The sequence below is a fragment of the Eleutherodactylus coqui genome, chromosome 6 (genome assembly GCF_035609145.1).
Source record: "Eleutherodactylus coqui strain aEleCoq1 chromosome 6, aEleCoq1.hap1, whole genome shotgun sequence".
Taxonomy (NCBI): domain Eukaryota; kingdom Metazoa; phylum Chordata; class Amphibia; order Anura; family Eleutherodactylidae; genus Eleutherodactylus; species Eleutherodactylus coqui.
The window spans coordinates 31,209,229-31,232,865 of record NC_089842.1 but is presented as its reverse complement, the minus strand read 5'-3'; the positions used below and the strand labels follow the sequence as shown (position 1 = coordinate 31,232,865).

Sequence of the window (23,637 nt, the reverse complement as noted above, 5' to 3'; positions counted from 1 at the left end):
TCTAAGTGGAGTAAAATGAAAAAAAAAAAACAATATTCCGTCATATTTCAGTGCATCTTGTTTCTACAGCACACAAACTGCAACAAAAGCAACCTCTTAACTTTATTGTATGGGTTAGTACGATTACTGCAATACCAAACATATATAGTTTTTTTTTACTATACTACTAGAGATGAGCGAGCACCAAAATGCTCGAGGGTTCGTTTCGAGTAACGAACCCCATTGAAGTCAATGGGCGACCCGAGCATTTTTGTATGGGACCTATGCTCCGCTAAGGTTTTAATTTGTGAACATCTGGGAAATTCAAGAAAGTGATGGGAACGACACAGAAACGGATAGGGCAGGCGAGGGGCTACATGTTGGGCTGCATCTCAAGTTCCCAGGTCCCACTATTAAGCCACAATAGCGGCAAGAGTGCCCCCCCAACAATTTTTACTTCTGAAAAACCCTCAATAGCAATGGATACCTTAGCTAAGCATGACACTACCTCCAACAAAGCACAATCACTGCCTGCATGACACTCTGCTGCCACTTCTCCTGGGTAACATGCTGCCCAACGGCCCATTTCAGTAATAGTAGCAGTCTAGACAGGCCCCAGTAACATATCACTAGCAGCAGTATAGGGGGAGCACAGTATTAGTTCCATTTGAACTTTCCCACTGGCGGGATGACGGCGATTATGTAACGAACACAGCAGAGCGAGGAAACAATTATGCGCAAGCCTGCTGTAACGCTTAGCTGGGTAATAATGAGCGTCTTCTACCCCCCCAGACACGCAGTAAACTGTAGACGGTCACAGGCTTAGCTGGGTAATAATGAGCGACTACTACCCCCAGCACACACGCAGTAAACTGAAGACGGTCACAGGCAGCCCAAATATAGTATTTTTTTCCAATTTTTGGGAAAAAGCCCACTGCCTATATAGCCTGTATATGGATTTCCCTGTTGAAGGATGACTGTGGTTATTGAAAGCACAGTGCAGCCAGAAACAATTATACGCAAGGCTGCAGTAACACCTAGCTGGGTAATAGTGAGTGACTACTACCCCCAGCAGACATGCAGTAAACTGAACACGGTCACAGGCAGCCCAAAGATTTTTTTTTCCAATTTTTTTGAAAAAGCCCACTGCCTATATAGCCAGTATATCTCTTTCCCTGTACCACTGTCCCTGCATCAACAGTACTGCCCCTATACTCAGTAAAATGACTGCAGACTGAGGACGCTATGGTCTGCACGCCCGATATACAAAAAAAAAAAAATGTGCAAAACTGCTAAAAGCAGCCTCAACAGTACTGCACACGGTCAGATGTAGCCCTAAGAAGGACCGTTGGGGTTCTTGAAGACGAAGATAACAGCCTAACACTCTCTCCCTATAGCAGCTACAGCAGGACGGCACTTTCCCTAATGTCTCTCAGCGTGCATCTGTGGCGAGCCGCGGCCGGCCCCAGTTTATATACTCGGGTGTCACCTGATCTCCCCAGCCACTCACTGCAGGAGGGTGGGATAGGGCTGGAATTTCACAGGAGGAAGTTGTAATGCCTTCTCTGTGTTTCTATTGGCCTGAAAACGGCGCAAACTTTTCTGGGAAGAAAATGGAAGTGACTCCAACACCGCGTGGTGCTCGTCTCGAGTAACGAGCATCTCGAGTACCTTAATGCTCAAACGAGCATCAACCTCGGACGAGTACGCTCGCTCATCTCTATATACTACCCTTTTTTTTTTCAAAGACATTTTTTTTTTTTCTCAATTATTTTCTACGGTCATCTTGTGCGTTTAATAACTTGTTATTTTTCCATCAATGTAGTTGACTGAGAGTTCATTTTTTTGCGGGATTTCCTGTAGTTTCCGTTAGTACCAATTTGGAATACATACGACTTTTTGATCGCTTTTTATTGTGCTTTTTCTGAAAGACAGGGCAACTAAAAAAAGTGCATTTCTGCGTTCTTTTTTGTTTTTTTTCGGGCGACGTTTACTGTGCAGGAAAAATAATGCACTACTTTGATAGATAGGACTTTTACGGACGCGGCGATACCAAATACATTTTTTTTATTTTATGATTTAGATTTTTAATAATAGATATGGCAAAAGGCAAGTGATTTAAACTTTTATAACTTTTTATTTTCTTTCAATTAATAAAACTTTATTGATTTTTTTTTTACTTTATTTTAAAGTCCCCCTGGGGGACTACAACCAGCGATGCTTTGATCGCTCCTGCCATTTGACAAGCAGTATGACGTAATGCTATAGCATTACGTCATACTGCCATTTGACAAGCAGTCTATCAAGCCACCCCACGGGGATGGTTTGATAGGCAGTCTGCTAAGGCAGCCAAGAAGGCCCCCGGATGCCATGACACCAGCACGGCTCCCCTGATGTCACCGTGGGGAAGGGGGGGGGGAGTCATGGGACCCCCGTACATAGTTCGGGGGGGGGGGGCGGGGTTAAATGCCGCTGTGGCATTTAAATGGTTAATAGCTGCGATCGGCCGAACGATAGTGATCGTGAAGGAAAATGTAGTTTTGTTACCTGCAAAACTCCGAGAGAAGACTCATAGGAAACTAAAATAAACAAATGGTGGGGAAAAGTGTATTTTTCTCTGTGTATGCCCATTTATCACTATGGATAACCTATAGAATAAAAAGATAACTACTCCAGTTTGGAAGAATTAGGAAGTGCTAAACTCTATTGAAAGTTCTATATCAAATTCGGCACTCCAGTGTGTGAAATTTTACTCTGATTATCAAGACCCAAAATAGCCCTGGTCATGAAAGGGTTAGTCATACAACTTACCAACAAGGCTTTGTGTGTATGTGGATCCACATACAGATCTTGAAGAACAAGTTATGCTGTCGCCTGAGCAGGTTGAGGATGTAGACATACACTGCGTACACGAGAGAGCAGAACCTAGAGAGATATCACACAGCACACAATCAGCACATTTATCACTAATTACACTCTGGTTTTCTGCTGCAAAGTAACTGAGATCAGCGGCATCGGAGACAGAAGTCTAAAAGCTTATCTCCCAGTATGAACAGGAGGAGAGGTAACATCTGTCACACAGACTTATACTGCTATAGTGGATGTATTAATATGTCTTATTACCACCACTATTACTGCTATGTATTATTTCCTATCATTATTAAGGGCACATGCACACCGATGATATTTCTGGATGATTTCCGGATCCAAATGGGACAGAGGTAGCGTCCATTCATGTGAATGGGTCTATGCAGCATGTCCTAATATTGTCTGATGTTCAGATGAGAATCTCACATGTAAATGTACTGTCCCCCACACATCAGACAGCACACGGACGGGATGTCCGATCAGAGTTGTGCTAGAGAATCTTGGGTGCAACTTTTTTAATGCCCGTGTGCGTGTACCCTAAGGGTGTAGTTACACTTCCATTACTCAGTTGTAATTCCATCTCTTTGTTCCATTTTTTGGAGCAGAGATACAGAATTAAAATGGAAATAAACATTTCATTTTTTCTCCATTGATTTCAAGGGGTTTTCAAAAAATACGTAAGGCTTTCAGTTTTCTTCCTTTCCATTAGTTCAACATATTGTGCCATTTGTTGCATTGAAACACGGAAACCTAATAGAGTAGAAGCGGACTAAAAACTTTATTTCTTTCCATTTCCATTCACTTTTATTTTCTTTAAATGCATTGAAAGCACTGAGGAAAAAATGGACGTTTGTTTTCAATTTAATTACATTGCTCCGAAAATAGAGAGATGGAATTATGACCGGCAGCCCTAATGGAAGTGTGATTGAGAAATCCATAAAAATAAAGCAAATACAAAGGCAAATAATTCAACCTACTTGTTGCTGTAAGAGCCGAGACGAGGCTCAGAAATCCAATCAGAGAAATCATCGCTCAGCTCAGATTCTGTCAAGAAATGAAACCTTGGGTGAGGTTCTTGAGTTATCTGTTTTTTTTTTTCGGGATGGGACACAGGAGGAGCTTAGTAGTTTCAAAGAAATGAAAACTTGGGTGAGGTTCTTGAGTTATCTGGGTTTTTTTTTCGGGGTGGGACACAGGAGGAGCTTAGTAGTTCCAAAGAAATGAAAACCTGCTCACTGGAATAGGAAAGTTGCAAGTTATCTCCCATCATGCCGTTTTCTTGATAATAAAGAATGTATCTTCAGTAAATCTTATACTGGTTCTCTATTATTCAAATAAAAACTAAGAGACATCTAAGGACCCTTTTACACAGAACGACCTGTCTGGCGTAGATGCCCAACAGGTTGTCGCAGTCATAATTGTTCCTGGGCTTTTGCATAGTAACAATCACCATCCAGTGAATGGCAGAGGCAGAGCTGGCTGGGGATTGTTCCGGCCTGTCGGAATGAATGACTGCTTTTTTATACAGTCCGATCCGTCATTCAGTTTTCTGCATGAATAAATGATGAATGAGAAGCGAACAAATTTTTATTCAGTTGTGGCATTTATACTGAATGATAATCATTAAGATTCCTGCTGGATGTGGGAATCTGAATGATTTATCAGCCCTTATAAAAGGGCCCTAAGAGTGGATCCTCACCTGGCAGGGGACACAGGAGTCCAGGGGAAAACTCAGTAGTCATGAGGGGGACAGTCAGGTAATGCTGTGTGAGTACCATGCACAGAATGGCTGTGACGTCTTACCGACACTGGATATGAGTTGTTATTGGGAAGGGGATGAGGTGGGTAATGTAGTCAGATAGAAAGCCAGAGTTCAAAAATGGGAGCTCTTGGTTTGCAGTACAAAGGGATGAGGTGGGTAACTTGGTCAGAGAGGAAGCCAGAAGTCATCATCAGGAGCTCTTGCAGAAAAAGCTGATAGGACTGTGGATGTGGAACTACTGGATCAACCTACCATGTGGGTGAAGTCGCAGTCCAGTGAGGCTGATAGTTGACCCTCAAGGAATCGGAGGTAAGGACACCAGATGACAGTAACCAGTCCGAGGAGGCGAACTAGGGAAGATACCTTGCCCTAAGCTAGTGCAGGGAAGGAGGGATAGCCCTGCCTAGGAACAAAGCACTTGTCCCGGTAAGGATGCCCCAATGGTCTTCCTCTAGGTGCTAGCTGACCTTACAGGTAGAACTCGTTTACACCAAAAGACAAACTAGGGCTGGGATTAATAGTGAAACAAAGGTACGGACAGGCCTACAAGGACAAGACAGGAACAGGCGATGGGACTACTGACAGAAAGGGTGCAAAGGTGGAAACACAACAAACAGAAGGATACTAGATAACAGCAGAAGCAAGAGGTAAGAAGAATGTAAGAGAGAGCAAACTCACAACACTGAAGCACTGTCTGGAAGGCCCAGGGCAGCTGTAAAGGGCGGTTATTGGAAAAGGTGCATCAGCTAAGCAGGAGACCCAGAAGTAATTAACCCTAGGAGTGCTGGAAAAGAATAGTATAAGCTCAGGGAACAGGGAGAGTAGGACAATGCAGAGACAGAGTGTTGTGTCTGAACAGTGCACCTAACAGTACCTCCCTTCCTACGCGTCCTTCCCCTCCCGACGATTCTCTGTGGAAATTCCTGAATCCGACATAGGGCATTGATGTTATCAGATGGTTCCCATGACCTCTCCTTCAGCCTGTAACCTTTTCAATCCGCTAGGAAAAAGGTTTTTCTCCTGACCTTTTTAACATCAAGAATATTTTCCACATCGAAGATGTTCTCCGAAATTACCTGAGTGGCAACTGGTCTAGGATTTTTGGAAAACCTATTGAGCACAAGTGATTTGAGGGGAGAGACATGAAAGGAGTTAAGGATACACAGGGAGGGGGGGGGGGGGGAGTCAGGTATAGGTAACAGACACAACAGACCTTATGAGATGCACCTTTTTCCATTTAGACCACCCGTGCACCTAAGGAAGACACACCAACCTCCAGAAAGAACTGTTTCATAACCACTGGTCAGTGCAGCACGGACGCAGACAAGAAGGCTACCTTTTGAGCTTGAAAAGTGTATTCTGCCTCTGGGGGCCATTTCTTGGCATCAGCTCCCTTTCATATGAGAGCAGAGATGGGAGAAGTCAGGAAGGAGAAGTGCGGACTAAACTGTTGATAATAGTTTACAAAACCCAGGAATCGTTGGATTGACCAATATCTGGAGGGACGAGACCAATTCACCACTGCAGAGACTTTTTCAGGGTCCATCTCCAAACCCTGCTTGGAGACAATATATCCCAAAAAAGGAAAGACATTTAAGGTACATATGGTTGTTTCCCATTAAAAAATGTAAGTGAAATGAGGTGCAAGTCACAGATTTATCAGCAGCTTTATATATCTCTATATAAATATCTTGACTATTTGGCATTTGTATGGCATCATCCCCTCTTGGAAATGTACGTCCTGAGCTGCCTGGAATCGGGTATACCAGGCCTGATAACCAGGGAATCTAGGCTCCGTGGTAGCACGATGATTCGTTACCATGGTTACACGTCACACGGTGACGCTCGCATCACTGGTTGGTGATGCAACGTGGCCAGGTCTGAGTGCACATGCGCGTGACCGCCAAATATTGTGGGAGCTCGACTGGAGTACCTGTCATGGCACTGGACACTCATTGGAGCAGGTAGGATGCTCCCCCTGATTAGGGGAGGTGGGAATTATCTTTCATAATGGAATTTTATATAATGTTGATATGTATATATATATATATATATATATATATATATATATATATATATATATATATATATATATATATATATATATATAATTTTTGTTATTTCTTTCCTCTTTTTCACTATTGCATCATATCTTATCTTTACTTGTATGACTATACCTAGCACTCTACGAGAATTTCTGAAAAAGGGACTGCATGTGCGAGACCTATTAACTAGAGATGAGAAAGCACCAAAATGCTCGGCTGCTTGGAAATGGAGTCGAACTTTTCATAATGCTCGAGAGCTCGTTTCAAGTAACGAACCCTATTGAAGTCAATGGGCAGGGGCAGCATGCATGGCTGCATCTGAGGCTCCCAGGTCCCACTATTAAGCCAAAATGGGGGCAAGAGCCTGGCGGTAACCCCCCTAACAATTTACTTGGGACAAACACTCATTAGCAAGGCACACGCGCTGGAAAATCCTAGGTAAGCACCACACTACCTGCAACCCAGGACAATCACTGCCTGCGGGCGACACCACTGCCTCTTTTCCTGGGTTACATGCTGGCATTGCTGTCCAACCCCCCCCCCCCCCCTCCCCCCGACGTATGATCATCATTCCAATCCCGTTCCACCTCCGTCACAAAATTATCAGGAGCCGCAAACATGGGCATAAAGGGGACTCAGGTGCCAGCACTTCTACACATCTCCACAATGCAGCAATACTCTGTGTGGAAAGCACGTGAGCGGGCCCAGGGTCAGGCTCGGTCCCAGCCTCCACCTTGTGTAACTCATTTTGTGTAGGTGTCAGATAGCTCAACACCGCATTGGGAAGTCTTTGAGTTTCTTGAGCTTGCCTATGCTGTCGGTGCACAAAGATGGTATTACACAGGAAGAAATCAGAACGCCCAAACATGGCAGAGTTTCACCCCACCAAGGGCCTCGGCCCACATTTCTACCCTAGTCAGTCAGTGTATTTGTGCCAGACAGGTAAAACAACGTAATGGGAAGTCTATGTGCACCAACAGCATAGGTGAGCCCCTGTAACCCAAGGAAAGTAGTACACATGAAGAAATCAGAGTGCCCAAACATGGCAGAGTTTCAGTCCGCCAAGGACCTCCACCTCGGCCCACATTTCTGCCCAATATATTCTTTGTATGTGTCAGATAGCTGAACAATGCAATGGAGAAGCCTTTGTGCACCCACAGTATAGGCGAGTCCATGAAGACAGTACTAAATATGAAAAAAAATAGAGTGCCCAACATGATAGAATTTCACCCCACCTAGGACCTCGGCCCACACTTCTGCCCTAGTCATTCAGTGTATTTGTGCCAGATAGGTAAAACACCACAATGGGAAAGCCGTCTGCTCCCTAGCCAAGTCAGTCAGTGTATTTCTCCCAGACCGGTAAAACAACGCAAGGGGAAGTCTCTATGCACCCACAGCATAGGCGAGCCCATGAAACTCAAAGATGGTATTACACATGAAGAAATCAGAGCACCCAAACAAGGCATTTTCACCCCACCAAGCACCTTGGCCTCGGCTCACACCCTCAGTAATCGTGGGCACAAAGCAGACTTGGATACTAGTACAGCTATGAATGTCTCTTTAAAGCAGGTATGGTTGCTTTCATCATTCCGAAGACTGGATGAACCACATAGAAGTTCCATACCTGGCACAGTTGATTTCCCCCCCCCCCCCCCAGGACCTTGGCCTCTGCCCACACCCTCAGTAATCGTGGGCCTCAAGCGGACTCGGATGCTAGTGCAGCTGTGAACGTCTCATTAATGCAGTAACGCTTCTTTTGTTTGGCCCAAACCACTGTCTCAGATAACTGTGGTAACACAAGAGAAAATACATGTTGCCCACCGCTGATCCCCCGACCCAAGCAGGAGGAGGTTGCATAATAAGGTCGAGAAACCATGACTGAGGTGGGACCCGCAATACTCCGTGAGGGAAGTACGTGAGCGGACCCTGGGTCAGGCTCGGTCCCATCCTCCACCCTGTGTGACCCAAGGTGCTGTGAGTTAAATAGCTATGGGAAATCCATGTGTCCCCACACACTTTATTCTGTGTATGTGTCAGGCAGCTGAACACCGCAATGGAAAACCTTTCTGCACCTACAGTATAGGCAGACCCCAGTAACATTTCTGTAGCAAGAGTATAGGCAAACCCATCAAAACTTTCATTAGCAAGTGTATAGGCAGACCCCAGTAACATTTCTGTAGCAAGAGTATAGGTGAACCCCTCAAATTTTTCAGTACCAAGTGTATAGGCGAACCCGGTAACATTTATGTAGCAAGAGCATAGGTGGACCCCTGTAACATTTCTGTAGCAAGAGTATAGGTGGACCTCAATAACATTTATGTAGCAAGAGTATAGGCGAACCCCTGTAACATTTCTGTAGCAAGACTATAGGTGAACCCCTGTAACATTTCTGTTGCAAGAGTATGAGCGGACCCCTGTAGCATTTCTGTAGCAAGAGTATAGGCGGGCCCCAGTAACATTTCTGTAGCAAGAGTATAGGTGGACCCCTGTAACATGTCTGAAGCAAGAGTATAGGCGGACCCCCCGTAATATTTCTGTAGCAAGAGTATAGGCCGGTGGAGAAGAGAAGTCTGGGGAAATCCAGCCTTTGTTTATCTTTTTTTTTTTCCAAATTAAATTTTATTCAAGATTTTCAATAATACAGGTAGGGTAATACGAGAAGTTAAATCCAGAAGTTGAATTTAGGCGTGGTATGTCCTGACAAGCCCCGTAGGGCATAAGGGGGCAAAAGAAAATAAACTTGAGGAATACTTTACTGAATAAGATAAGGGGTAGGGGGGAAAGGAAAGGGAGTGAAACATAGGGAGGATGGGTTCGGGGGAGGGGGGGGGGGGCTTAGGGGCTCAATTCACTGAGAAAGACCGTCCAAGAGTCTCAGGTTACGCCAGGGAGACCATATCTTTAGGAATTTGTCGTGTGAGTTACTGTGCCAACTCGACAGTTCCTCTAGATTAAAGATCATGTTGACCTTCTCCTTCCATTGAGATAGACAGCCTGCACATGGGCGGAAATCCTGCGGCAGGATTTCCCGCGGGATTTCCGCCACTGAAAGCCTGCATAGGAGTGCATTACAATACGCACTCCTATGCAGATGGCCGCAGTGTGGCCGTGCGAAATCTTGCGCGGCAAACAAACCACGGCATGTCACTCGACGGGCGCGGGTAAGTACGCGCTCCTCCCTGCAGGCGCTGGGGTCGGGTTCCGCGGCGAGAATGCTCGCCGCCGGATCCGACCCGCTTGTCTGCAGGCGGCCATAATGAGGGGGGTTCCTCGCGTTGCCAGTGCAGCAGAATCAGAGCTTTGGCTGCGTCAATTAAGAAAGCTATCAGCCTATGGCCGCCTGCACACGAGCGTTCCAGGTTACGCCAGTGGATTTTCACGCGCGGGAGACCTGCGTATGGCACCTAAATGTACTTGCGGATAGGTGCGGATGCGTGAAAAATCATGCAGGGATATATGCGGATGTGCTGCGGAAAAAACACGCGGAAAAACCTGCAGCCTCCTACCACGCCTACTTTCTCTAATGTCATAGCAAACCAGTGCCTTCATCCGCAGCTGCACAGCGGATGTACTGCATGAAAAAACGCGTCTATTCACTTGTATTGGAGTCTCCATGCACAGAATCCGACCCAAATTAGGACGTGCCACGTTTTTTTCCTAGCGCGTGAAAATCCGCAATGCAAATCTGTCCGTCTGGGGACATCTGCGGATCCCCATAGAAGTATATTAGCTGCAGTCAGGGGCGGACAATGTGCTTAAAATACCGCGGCAGAAATTCCGCCCATGTGCAGGCACCCTATCCCTGAGTGGGTGAAATGCTGTAGACAGTGTCCAAAGAAACACCATCTGGAACGTGAGAACAATGTTCTGTTTAATCCTTTCCAGCGCCTCTCCTATTCCCGTCCAGAAGGGAACCAGTTTCACACAGGTCCACCAGATATGCAGATAGGAGCCTTCATCCGCGCTACATCTCCAACTTCTGCTATGTGGGGTCAATTTGTATGCATAAAGCCACTGTGGTGCTCTGTACTACCTTACAAGGAGTTTGTAATGAGATTCTTGGGCTAGAATGCGTGGAGAGAGACCAAATGATGTGGCCAGGATTGTTATAGTGTCATTCTGTGACAGAGATAGGCCCAGTTCCCTTTCCCAGGAGATAATGAAGGAGGGTTTGGTTGTAGTTTGAGGGATGATAAACTGTTGACGGAGATGCAAGATTTTTCTTGCCCTAGGATTAGAGTCTTTTAATGAGCGTTCGAATGGAATTTGGGGTCGAGTTGATCAGTAAGTCCTAAGGAAGTCCTCTATGATTCTTTCATCCAAGGCTCGAAGCAGGAAGGAGGGGGACCAAGCCGGCAGTAGGGATTGTATAATCTCCGGCACTGGTAAATGGGCTAGTACTTGAAGGTCACCCACAGTGAAGTCTTTAAATTTCCCTCAGCCGGAGGGAGAAACTGGATCTAGTGAGAGGTCCAGAAATCTGAATAAAACGCTTAGTGGAAAAGCCGGGGAGGGCCTCGGGGGCCAGACTTTCCCCCACACTGTCCCACACCTCGCAGGGGCCTCTTAGCAGAGGGCAGAAATCCTTTGTTTTGTATCTGCTCTTTGCGGGGAACCACAGAACTTCCAAGGACCTGTTGGTGCTGTGGGCCGCAATCAGTTTGGGCAGCAGGTTGTCCCCTCTCGAATGTACCAAGTCCATCCAGTAGCTCATTTGTGAGGCGCGATAATAATCAAGTATGTTAGGGAGGTCCATGCCCCCTTCGGAGCTCCTTTTTTTTTTTTCTCAAATAATTTTTATTGGATTTTATAATAGATCAAGAGTACATATACAAACATTACATATGCAGTAGACATTGTATACATCGTTACAAAGTTCTTGTTACTGAGTAGAGATGAGCGAGCATACTCGTCCGAGCTTGATGCTCGTTTGAGTATTAAAGTGCTCAAGATGCTCATTACTCGAAACGAGCACCATGCGGTACTCGTCTCGATTAAACGAGCACTGACCATTGAATTCAATGGAGCTGGTAATACAGCCGGCTCCATTGAAAGCAATGGGCTGCCGGCGATTGCGGGATGAAATGTGTAAAAATAAAAAATATATATATACTTACCTGGTCCCGGCAGACGGAGTTCAGCGCGGCAGGCTGCAGTTTCCCTGAACTGCTCTGAACAGCTGTGAGTAGTATTCAGCTGCCGGGGATTTAAAATCCCCGCCTGCTGAATAAGCTGCCTCTGATTGGTCACAGCCTGACCAATCAGAGGCAGCCCTCACTCACACCCATTCATGAATTCAGGGGGGGGGGGGGTCCTCACTCTTGCCACTATTGTGGCTTAATAGTGGGACCTGGGAACTTGAGATGCAGCCCAACATGTAGTCCCTCACCTGCCCTATCAGTTTCTGTGTCGTTCCCATCACTTTCTTGAATTTCCCAGGTTTTCACAAATGAAAACCTTAGCGAGCATCGGCGATATACAAAAATGCTCGAGTCACCCATTGACTTCAATGGGGTTCGTTACTCGAAACGAATTCTCGAGCATCACTGAAAGTTCGACTCGAGTAACGAGCACCCGAGCATTTTGGTGCTCGCTCATCTCTATTACTGAGTGTTTCAAATTCTACATTTTATGCAGCGATATCCTTTTGATCATTAGGCTATAAGCCAATCTTGGTCTCCTCTGCCTCCACACATAACCCGCAAAGGCTGAACGTAGGGTTTTAAAGAAGATTGGGGGTAAGTAGATTGGTAGCATCCTGATCCTATAGAGAATAATCAGCAGGATGCGTGATTTTAAAATGTTCCTTCTGCTAAACCAGGACATAAATCGTAATCTTTTAAAAGCTTTTTTACCTGGTCTAGCATCGGAACAAAGTTGATAGAGTAAATATCTTCTAGCCTTTTGGGTATCTTAATGTCCAGGTAGTCCAGAGATGTCTCCGACCACGCAAACGATGAGATGTTGCTAAGCTTCTTACTACGTGCATGGGATATAGAGATGTTAAGTACTGTAGATTTGTCAAAATTAATTTTGAAGTTTGAAATCTTGCCAAAGGCGTTCAAGAGTTCGACTAATCTACGAAGACCCGTTTCAGGGTTGGTAACCAGGAAGACGATGTTGTCCGCGAAGGCCGCGGTAGATAGGAGATCGTCCCCAATAATCAAACCCAAGATGTCGGGATCTTGCCTAACCTGCAGTAAGAGGGGCTCCAGGGCCAAGATGAATAGAGAGGGGGAGAGGGGGCATCCCTGACGGGTGCTGTTTTTACTTTCGAAAGAGAGGGATAAGATGTCGTTAACTTTAAGTCTGGCATAAGGACAGGCATAGAGGGAAAAAATGGCGGAGACGAACTCCGCTGGGAGATTGTAGTGTAATTGTGTGCTCTTCATATAGTGCCAGTCGACTAAATCGAACGCTTTTTCCACATCGGTTCCTATAAAAGCTAGGGGTATGTTGTGGAGTTGGGCATAGCGCGATGCGTGAAGAAGTCTGAGGCAATTATCTTTGCCCTCCCCCTCACGAAACCCGCCTGTTCCTCATTGATCAACTCAGGGATAAATTTGTCTAATCTCCTTGCTAGGAGCTTCACCCATAGCTTGGCTTTTAAATTAATAAGGGATATGGGCCTGCAGCTACTACAGAGAGCGGGATATTTGTTCTCCTTATGAATTAGGGAGATGTGGGCTTCTTGCGCCTCTCTGGGAAGGGGAGCTCCTGAGGGGAAAGTGTTGAACAGGTCTGTCAGTCTGGTAATTAGTACAGTTTGGAAGGATTTGTAGTAGGGCAAGGATAAGCCGTCGGGGCCTGGACTTTTATTAGGAGGGCAGATGGCTAATAGGTCTTTAATCTCTGTTTGTGTTACAGGTGTCAACAAGGAGTTAGCATCCTTGTTACTTAATTTCGGCATGGGTAGGCGGTGGAGAAAGGTGTCGATTAGATTTTTAGCTTTAAGAGCTTCTTCAGGTAGGAGTTGTTTTTTGGAGATTATAAAGATCTGAATAAAAAAGCTGAAATTATTTGGCAATATCCTTAGTAGAGGTGGCCAACTTCCCAGAATTGGTTTTAATTACGTTAATTGCATTTTTGGCCTGAGCTTTTTTAATTAGAGAAGTCGTGAGTTTGCTTCCTTTATTGCCCTGGGCATATACAATGTGTTTCCAAAACAAATGCTAGTTATTAAATTTGGAGTCAAGTCACAGCTGACAATCTCTTCTTAGTTCAGTAAGTTTCCCCAGTAAGGGTTTCGTTTGAGAGAGTTTAACTCCTTGTTCTAGTTTGGCTATTTGTATGAGTTTATCGTCTATTTCTTTTTGAGTTTTTTTCTTTACCCTGGAGCCCATAGCTATCAGCAGGCCCCTAACGTAGGCTTTATGAGCTTCCCACACCATGGGTGTGCTTACTTCTCCCTTCGAGTTAATCTGAAAATATTCTTCGATTAGATTGGATAAGGAGGAGATGGCGTCTTTAGAATCCAATAAGGAAGCGTTTAGCCTCCATCTCCATTACTTAGGTTGCTGTTGGAGGGGACGAAGTGTAACATGGATTGGCGCGTGGTCGGAGACAGTCGCTGAATCCATTGAAGCCCCCACTAGGGAAGTGAGGAGCCCAGAGGAAACAAAAAGGTAATCAAGTCTTTGGTGGGAGAGGTGGACCTCCGAGAAGAATGAATAGTCCCTATCTGATGGGTGTAAAAGACGCCAGGCGTTCACCAAACCCGGCTCCTGTAAGCTTTTATTTAGTCTCCTCAGCCTCATCTGGGAAATCTGGGAGCGCCCTGTAGAGGAATCCAGTAAAGGATTGAGCATGAGATTCAAATCGCCCCCCCAGGATGATCTGACCCACCGCAAAGTGTTTTAATATCTCTAACTGGGAGATAAGCCAGGGGACTTGGTCGACATTAGGTGCATACAAATTGGCAATTGTGATCTGTGTGTTGTTAATAGTCCCCTTCAGGAGTAAGACTCTGCCTTCACCGTCAGTGTACTGTGAGTCGCAAGTAAAACTAACGGTTTTGTGAAAGAGTTGATACCCCTCTGGAGGCAGATGTAGTATGGGCGCTGTGAAAGTGTTGAGAGAATTGCTTACCTGGCCACGCAAAGCACCTGTCCCCCTTGAAATGGGTCTCCTGCAGGAGTAGGATTTTCGTGCCATATCTTTTGGTGAGAAAGGCGACATTATGGAGTTTGACTGAATTGTTGAGGCCTCAGACGTTAAATGAGGTGAGATGGAGATCAACCATAATTGTTGCTTTGATAGGAATGAAAGAAAATGGTAAGTATTATAAAAATGTACCGCTTATCTAGACAGTAAAGGATCTTCTCAGAGCCAAGAAGGGGAGGTAGCCGGGGAAGGGGGGGAGGGATGGGAGCACGTTATGAGGGTTAATTAAGGCACAAAAAAGAAAAACAATATAAGGGCGACAGAGAGATTAAATTTCAGTAGAGTAATTGGCAATCTTCCAAAAACCTCCCTGGAGGGTGGGCGAGCCACGTTGAGGTAACACAAAGCGATACCTAGGAGCAAAAACAAAGTTTACTCGACCTGACCTGACAGGCATGGTCAGGGACCCTGTCAACTGACAGAGCTCCATCGAAGAAGAAACAGGTAATATGAACATATTGTAGGCTTAATAGAATTTAAGAACTCTTACAAGTAATACAGCTTAACTTAGGGAGAATGACAGAAACCCATAAAGAGAGAGGCGGAGAGAGAAGGGAGGAAAAGAGGCGGTTCTTCCCCTCCAAATAAAACCCAGATACCTGACTAAGGATCACGGTCACGGTAACGTTAGTGAAGGTAGTCAAGGTATCAGGTCCAAAGACTTCTCCCGGGGCTCTCCTGCCAGTGAACTATATCCGTAGATGGTATAAAAACAGAACACAGGCAGGAGCACCAGCGTGTTCAAAATCGCGCCCTAAAAAATGGAACAGTCACAAACGTTCCTCTGAACAGTCATTCAGGTGTCCATCGCTTTAGGGTCCTCTCTGGTTTTCTTTTTCTTGCCCTTTGGGGACTTATGGTTAACAACTGGCTGCCAGCTCCCCGGGGTCGTCAAAGAGGGAAATCTTGGGAGGTCCAGTAGAGGGAGCCAGCTTGGTATATCAATTGGATCTATATCCAGGAATTGCCAGCATTGATGGAGTTCTCCTGGAGAACAAATATTAAGTTTGCGACCTTTGTGGGTTATCCCCAAGCCGAAAGGGAACAGCCTTGCATATTTTATCCCTTTGTCTCTTAGGGCATCAAGGAGTGGGCGCAATAGGCGGCACTTAGCCAATGTAGAGGGGGCCAAATCTTGGAAGATTTGTAGAGAAGCGTCACCATAACAAATATCTTTAGCTCGCCTTGCTGCTTTTAGGATTTCAAAGGCGTCCGGGAATGAGAGTACCTTACAGACAATGTCTCTCGGGGGGTCTGAAGCAGGGGGCAGAGGTCTGAGGGCCCTGTGTATGTGCTCAATGGTGATGGTGGTGGCTCTGTCTTCACCCAGGAGCTGGCTGAGAATTTAGCAACCTTGGATAGGCAGTCAGACGCCCATGACTCTGGGAGCCCCTTAATGCCCCCGTTGTTGCGCTATTTCTATTTTCAATTTCCTCCTGCATTAAGAGGGATTTGTTGATTTGTGCATGATGATCTTTGAGAGTCATTTCAATATCTAAAGAATGAGAGGTAATGGCGGCCGCGGCGGACTCCAACTCTTCCACTCTGCGGCCCATATGTCTAAGGTCTTCTTTAATCTCGGTCAGGTCTGCTCTTAAAGGATGCAAGGCCTGAGAGAATAGCTCCCTCATAAAGCTCCTGGACACACTTTCTACATCCTACCTGTCGGTGGAGGGCCCGTCCTACCCCCCCCCCCCCTTACTGTTAGGAGCAGTGAACCCTGCTGCCGGCGCCATCTTGGAAGGAGCGCGGGGAGAGTGGGTGTTCCGTTCTTTAAGGTACCGCTGCATGTCGACTTGTCCTTTATATACTCTGGGGGTACTCTGCGCTTCTTCCCCTCTTTCTCTGCTAATCTTCCCCATCTATTCTTCTTGTAGCAGCTGAATCGGGTCCCTGTGGGTACCGTTGAGATGGAGCTCAGTACTCCATCTCCTTCAGCGGTCAGACTCTGCCCCGCCTTTGTTTATCTTTATAGTAACATAGTATGTAAGGCTGAATGAAGACAATGTCCATCTAGTCCAGCCTGTCTATCCTCCTGTGTTGATCCAGAGGAAGGCAAAAAACCCCAAGGCCAGAAACCAATTAGCCCTTTTGGGGAAAAAATTCCTTCCCGACTCCCTAATGGCAATCACACTGTTCCCTGGATCAACCCCTAATAGTTCCTACCTGCCTATATACCAGGATTGACACTTAACCTAATATTTATATCCTGTAATATCCTTCTTCTCCAGAAAGACATCAAGTCCCCTTTTAAACTCCTCTATGGATTTTGCCATCACCACTTCCTCCGGTAGAGAGTTCCACAGTCTAACTGCTCTTACAGTAAAGAATCCCCTTCTATGTTGGTGATGAAACCTACTTTCCTCCAATCGTAGCGGGTGTCCTCTTGTTACCGTCGTGGTCCTGGGTGTAAACAGATCTTGGGAGAGATCCTTGTATTGTCCCCTCATGTACTTATTAGAGATGAGCGAGCACCAAAATGCTCGGGTGCTCGTTACTCGGGACGAAATTTTCGCGATGCTCGAGGGTTCGTTTCGAGTAACGAACCCCATTGAAGTCAATGGGCGACACGAGCATTTTTGTATTTCGCCGATGCTCGCTAAGGTTTTCATGTGTGAAAATCTGGGCAATTCAAGAAAATGATGGGAACGACACAGCAACGGATAGGGCAGGCGAGGGGCTACATGTTGGGCTGCATCTCAAGTTCACAGGTCCCACTATTAAGCCACAATACCGGCAAGAGTCCCCCCCCCCCCAACAACTTTTACTTCTGAAAACCCCTCATTAGCAATGCATACCTTAGCTAAGCACCACACTACCTCCAACAAAGCACAATCACTGCCTGCATGACACTCCGCTGCCACTTCTCCTGGGTTACATGCTGACCAACCACCCCCCCCCACGACCCAGTGTCCACAGCGCACACCAAACTGTCCCTGCCCAGCCTTCAGCTGCCCTCATGCCACGCCACACTCATGTCTATTTATAAGTGCGCCTGCCAGAGGAAAAGCAGGCACACACTGCAGAGGGTTGGCACGGCTAGGCAGCGACCCTCTTTAAAAGGGGCGGGGCGATAGCCCACAATGCTGTACAGAAGCAATGAGAAATATAATCCTGTGCCACCGCCATCAGGAGCTGCACACGTGGGCATAGCAATGGGGAACCTATGTGCCACACACTATTCATTCTGTCAAGGTGTCTGCATGCCCCAGTCAGACCACGGTTTTTAATTCATAGACACAGGCAGGTACAACTCCCTATTGTGAAGTCCCTGTGGACCGACAGCATGGGTGGCTCCCTGGAACCCACCGGCGGTACATAAAAATATCCCATTGCATTGCCCAACACAGCTGAGGTAGTAATGTCGTGCTTAATGCAGGTGGGCTTCGGCCCACACTGCATGCCCCAGTCTGACTGGGGTTCTTTAGATGTGGAAACAGATGCATTTATAATTCCCTGTGGACCCACAGCATGGGTGGCTCCCTGGAACCCACCGGCGGTACATAAAAATATCCCATTGCATTGCCCAACACAGCTGAGGTAGTAATGTCGTGCTTAATGCAGGTGGGCTTCGGCCCACACTGCATGCCCCAGTCTGACTGGGGTTCTTTAGATGTGGAAACAGATGCATTTATAATTCCCTGTGGACCCACAGCATGGGTGGCTCCCTGGAACCCACCGGCGGTACATAAAAATATCCCATTGCATTGCCCAACACAGCTGAGGTAGTAATGTCGTGCTTAATGCAGGTGGACTTCGGCCCACACTGCATGCCCCAGTCTGACTGGGGTTCTTTAGATGTGGAAACAGATGCATTTATAATTCTCTGTGGACCCACAGCATGGGTGGGTGCCAGGAAGCCACCGGCGGTACATAAATATATCCCATTGCATTGCCCAACACAGCGGATGTAACGTCAGCTGTAATGCAGATGGGCTAAAAATTCATTTGATTACACTGTAGGCGAGGGCCCACAAAAATTGGTGTACCAACAGTACTAATGTACATCCAAAAAATTGGCCATGGCCAACCAAGAGGGCAGGTGAAACCCATTAATCGCTTTCGTTAATGTGGCTTAAGTGGTAACTAGGCCTGGAGGCAGCCCAGTTTAACGAAAAATTGGTTCAAGTTAAAGTTTCAACGCTTTTAAGAGCATTGAAACGTATAAAAATTGTTTAGAAAAATTATATGAGTGAGCCTTGTGGCCCTAAGAAAAATTGCCCGTTCGGCCCCCCAGAGCGCCAGGTGGGGTGCCCTGATCTTCCCGCACCCCACTGTCCCTGCCTACTTGCCTCGGCCCTGGCTAACCCCAGGCGGACAACTGGGCGGCGGTCCCTGCGCTGGCTAGGGACCTGGCGACTACCTAGATGGAACTACTAACAGGGGACAGAGTGCCGACAGAAGAGGCAGGTGGAACAAACCAACAAAACTTACAAGCAGAGTAAGTCTGGAGATGGAGCTCACAGGTAAACAGACAGGCTACTGACGAGCAACTAGCACAGACTGGAACAGACCTGACTAGAGGCTAGCAGAACCAATAACTGGCAGTGAGCTCAGGTCACTGCCAGCCTTTTAACTAAAAGCCTCCGCCCAGGGGCGGAGAGTGGGAGGAGCCGACTCTCCCACTGTTGCATAAGGAAGGTGGAGGAGAGCGGGCGGCACCCTACGGGCGGACACGCCCACGCCGCTGCACGCTGGCTGCTCCACGCCGCTGCACGCTGGCTGCTCCACGCCGCCGGGAGAGCCCCGACAGCAGAGCTCTGGGACGCCGGAGCCGACATCGGAGCGCCGCGCGCTGGCCGTGGGGACCAGCGCCGCCCTGCATGGTAACATTACCCCCCCTCTGACATTACCCCCCCACCGAAGGGACAAAAGGTTTCAATAGCGACTTATGGAATACCCTGTGAACCCTCCATGTGGGTGGCAGCCCCAGCTCGTAGGCGAGAGGGTTCACCACACGTGTGATGGCAAACGGCCCTACGTAACGTGGCGCCAGCTTCAAGGACGGAACCCGCAATTTGAGATTTTTAGAAGACAGGTATACCTTCTGTCCCACCCTGTAAGGTTCAGACACAGACAGACTCTTCCCACTACGCAACTGCATACGGGCCCCCGCTGCCTCCAAGTTCCTCTGTACCTCTTTCCATACCCCCTGAAGCGTATCTGTGGCGACATCCGCTGCAGGACAGACCGACGGGGTAGGGACTGCTGTAAGGAATCGAGGATGCTGACCGTATACACAAAAAAATGGAGACACCCCAGTGGAAGAACAAAGGCGGTTGTTTAGTGCAAACTCTGCCAAGGGCAGGAACTCTGCCCACTGATGAGCCTTTTCGCTAGCAAACAACCGTAAATATTGCACTAAATCTTGGTTCTTCCGCTCAGTCTGACCATTAGTCTGTGGGTGGAACGCTGACGAGAAGGAAAGCGACGTTCCCAGGTTTCTGCAGAAGGCACGCCAAAACTGCGACATAAACTGAACCCCGCGATCAGATACAATATTTTGGGGAACCCCATGTAGGCGAATTATTTCCTTTACGAAAATCGTGGCGAATTCTTTTGCCGAGGGTAGCTTTTTTAACGCCACAAAATGTGCCATCTTGGAGAACCGGTCGACCACCACTAAGATAGTGGTGCACTTCTGGGATTCTGGAAGGTCAGTGATGAAATCTACTGATAGGTGCGACCATGGGCTGGAAGGAACCAGTAGCGGTCTCAGAGGACCCTCCGGAGGACGCCGCCGACTCTTATTGCGAGCACAGACCGAGCAACCCCTCACAAAGTTGCGGATCTCCTGAGACATGCCTGGCCACCAAAAGTGTCTGGAACAAAGCTCCAGGGTCCCCTGGAACCCTGGATGCCCGGCGAGAACCGACGAGTGAGACTCATCCATGACTCTAGGGCGTAGGGTCTCAGGCACAAACCATCTGCCCTCCGGCACCCCCGAAGGAGCGTCCTGCTGAGCATCCTGTAGTTGAGGGACGAAGTTAGACTCCACAACTGCCACCACCACGCCAGGGGCTAAGATATTCTCGGGAGTTATGGTCTCACTATCCGGTACCCCGAAACTCCGTGACAGGGCATCCGCCTTCACGTTCTTCTCTCCTGGGATATATGTCACGACGAAATTAAACCTGGCGAAGAACAGCGCCCACCTGGCTTGACGAGCTGTGAGTCTTTTAGCATTGGCGAGATATACCAGATTCTTGTGATCAGTATATACGGTAATTGGGTGTCTAGCACCCTCAAGATGGTGTCGCCACTCTTCCAGGGCCCATTTGATAGCCAATAGTTCGCGGTTACCCACGTCGTAGTTGCGCTCTGCTGAATTGAACTTCCGCGAAAAGAACGCACATGGGCTATACCCAGACCTCCCACTGACTTCCTGCGACAATACTGCTCCTGTCCCCACTTCAGACGCATCTACCTCAATAAAAAAGGGTAGTTGTGCGTCCGGCTGTATTAGCACCGGGGCAGTCGTGAATGCCTTTTTTAGACGGCTAAAGGCCTCAAGGGCTGCAGGCGACCACTTACCCAAGTTGGCCCCCTTCTTAGTCAGGTCGGTCAGAGGTTGAGCAATAACTGAGTAATTCCTAATGAATTTGCGGTAAAAATTTGCAAAACCTAAGAACCGCTGAAGAGCCTTGAGGTTGTCTGGTCTGACCCATTGGGAGATTGCTGCTACTTTATCAGACTCCATCTGAATCTCTATGGGTGAGATTACATAACCAAGGAAGGATACTTGTTTAGAACCAAACGTACATTTCTCTAACTTGACGAAAAGTTGATACTCGCGCAAACGGGTCAGGACCAACCTCAGGTGCTGCACATGTGAGTCCCAGTCAGGCGAGTACACCAGGATGTCGTCAAGATAGATGACCAGAAATACCCCCAGGAAGTCATGGAAGACCGCGTTCATAAAACTCTGAAACACAGCGGGGGCATTACAAAGTCCAAAAGGCATGACCAGACATTCAAAATGTCCTAACGGGGTGTTGAACGCCGTCTTCCATTCATCTCCCTCTCTAATGCGAATTAAATTGTAAGCCCCCCGCAAGTCCAGTTTGGAGAACCAGTGGGCCCCTACCACCTGATTCAACAAGTCAGGAATCAGGGGCAAGGAGCACTGGTTCTTCACAGTGATTTTATTCAGGGCCCGATAATCCACACAAGGCCTTAGTGTCCCGTCCTTCTTCTCTACAAAGAAGAGACCCGCCCCGGCAGGGGACCTGGACGGCCGGATATGCCGGTTGGCCAGAGCCTCCGAGACATAGGACTTGAGGGCTTCATGCTCACGGCCTGACAAATTGAAAATGGCTCCCTTAGGGATGGGGCTGTCGGGAATCAGATCAATACCACAGTCCCACTCCCTATGAGGAGGCAGAGCCTTAGACAGTTTTTTGGAGAATACATCCTGAAAGTCTGACAAATACTCCGGAATGAGCACCGTATCTGCGGAGCACACAGCTATGGTAGACAGGTGGCCATGACAGGATGATCCCCAATGAGTCAATTCCTGGGTGGACCAATCAAATTGGGGATTGTGCAGTGCCAACCAGGGCATACCAAGCACCACATCAACCGACATTTTCTCCATAACCAGGAAGGACAGTTCTTCCGAGTGGAGGATCCCCACCGTGAACTGTAATCTTGGGGTCCTGCATCGTACCAGGCCTGTAGAGAGGGGGGTAGCATCAATACTGGTAAAATGAATTGGCGTCTTCAGCGCCACAAATTCCGCCATCAGAGTACGGACAAAACACAGACTTATCAAGTTGGCGGCTGCTCCAGAATCAATAAACGCCCGCCCTGATCGGGAAAAATCCCGGAATTTAACATGACACGGTACCAAAAGTTTAGGAAGTACCTGAAGTCCTAGGCGATCCTCCCTGCAATCGCCTAGGACTCGGAGTTTTCCGCCGGTTCCGGCTGCGAGCGTTGAGCCCTCAGTGGGCAGGTTATCACCCGGTGTCCAGCTTTCCCGCAGTAGAGGCAGAGACGGTGCAACAAACGGATCCGGCGTCGCTCTTTGGGGTCCAGCGGATCCACCTCCATCGGCTCGGACACAGGGACTGGTAAGGAGGAAGAGGGACCAGGACAACCGACCTCCCTGACTCTACGGGTTTGCCTGTCCTGCTTCCTAGACCTGAGCCTCCTATCTGCCTTCACTGCTAGCTCCATAGCCTCCCTTAAGGACCCGGGAACGGGATGGGAAATTAACAGGTCTTTAACTGCGTCCGAGAGGCCCTGCAGAAAAACGTCTTTCAGCGCGCTATCGTTCCATGCCGTATCCCCCGCATAGCGTCTGAAGTTGGAGCAATAATCCTCCACACAAGCCGACCCCTGCCGCAGCGCCAACAACCGCGAAACCGCCAACCCCGCTCGGTCCGGTTCATCGAAGATACCCCCGAGTTCCTGAAAAAAGGAGTCCACAGACTGCAGGCAGGAGGAACCCTCGGGGATGGAAAAGGCCCATGTCTGGGCAGAGCCCCGCAGCAGGGACATTATCAGCCCGACCCTCTGAGCCTCTGACCCAGAAGAACGGGGACGCATCCGAAAAAACAGGCGGCACGCCTGTTGGAAAACAAAAAACTTGTTCCTCTCCCCAGAAAACGCCTCGGGAAGAGGGCACTTGGGTTCGGGGCTGGTTGCGGCGTCCGATCCCTGCAACACCCCCCGCTGCTCCTGGGCCACCATGCGGGCGGATAAATCCTGGATCACAGGCACCAGGGCCTGCAGCTGGTTTGTGAGGGAACTGATCGCCTCCATGACAAACGGTTTTTAAGGGCCAGTTATTATGTTACGGCACTCTGCCCCCCA

At 47.8% G+C, this 23,637-nt stretch overlaps 1 protein-coding gene and 1 long non-coding RNA gene across 2 annotated transcripts in view; one reads left to right on the top strand and one right to left on the bottom strand.

Moving 5' to 3' along the window:
• The window catches only part of LOC136632006 (phospholipase A2 inhibitor and Ly6/PLAUR domain-containing protein-like), a 63,149-nt gene extending 59,258 nt beyond the window's left edge, over positions 1–3,891 (bottom strand). The window contains exons 1-2 of the mRNA XM_066606539.1: positions 3,825–3,891; positions 2,791–2,904 (exon numbers count right to left, since the gene is read on the bottom strand). Coding sequence (XP_066462636.1) covers positions 2,791–2,904; positions 3,825–3,876 — 166 coding nt within the window. The 5' untranslated portion in view covers positions 3,877–3,891. The remainder of the gene's footprint in view (positions 1–2,790; positions 2,905–3,824) is intronic.
• The window catches only part of LOC136632007 (uncharacterized), a 38,243-nt gene continuing 17,517 nt past the window's right edge, over positions 2,912–23,637 (top strand). Inside the window, exons 1-2 of the long non-coding RNA XR_010793127.1 lie at positions 2,912–3,043; positions 5,851–6,207. This is a non-coding gene — a long non-coding RNA (uncharacterized lncRNA). The remainder of the gene's footprint in view (positions 3,044–5,850; positions 6,208–23,637) is intronic.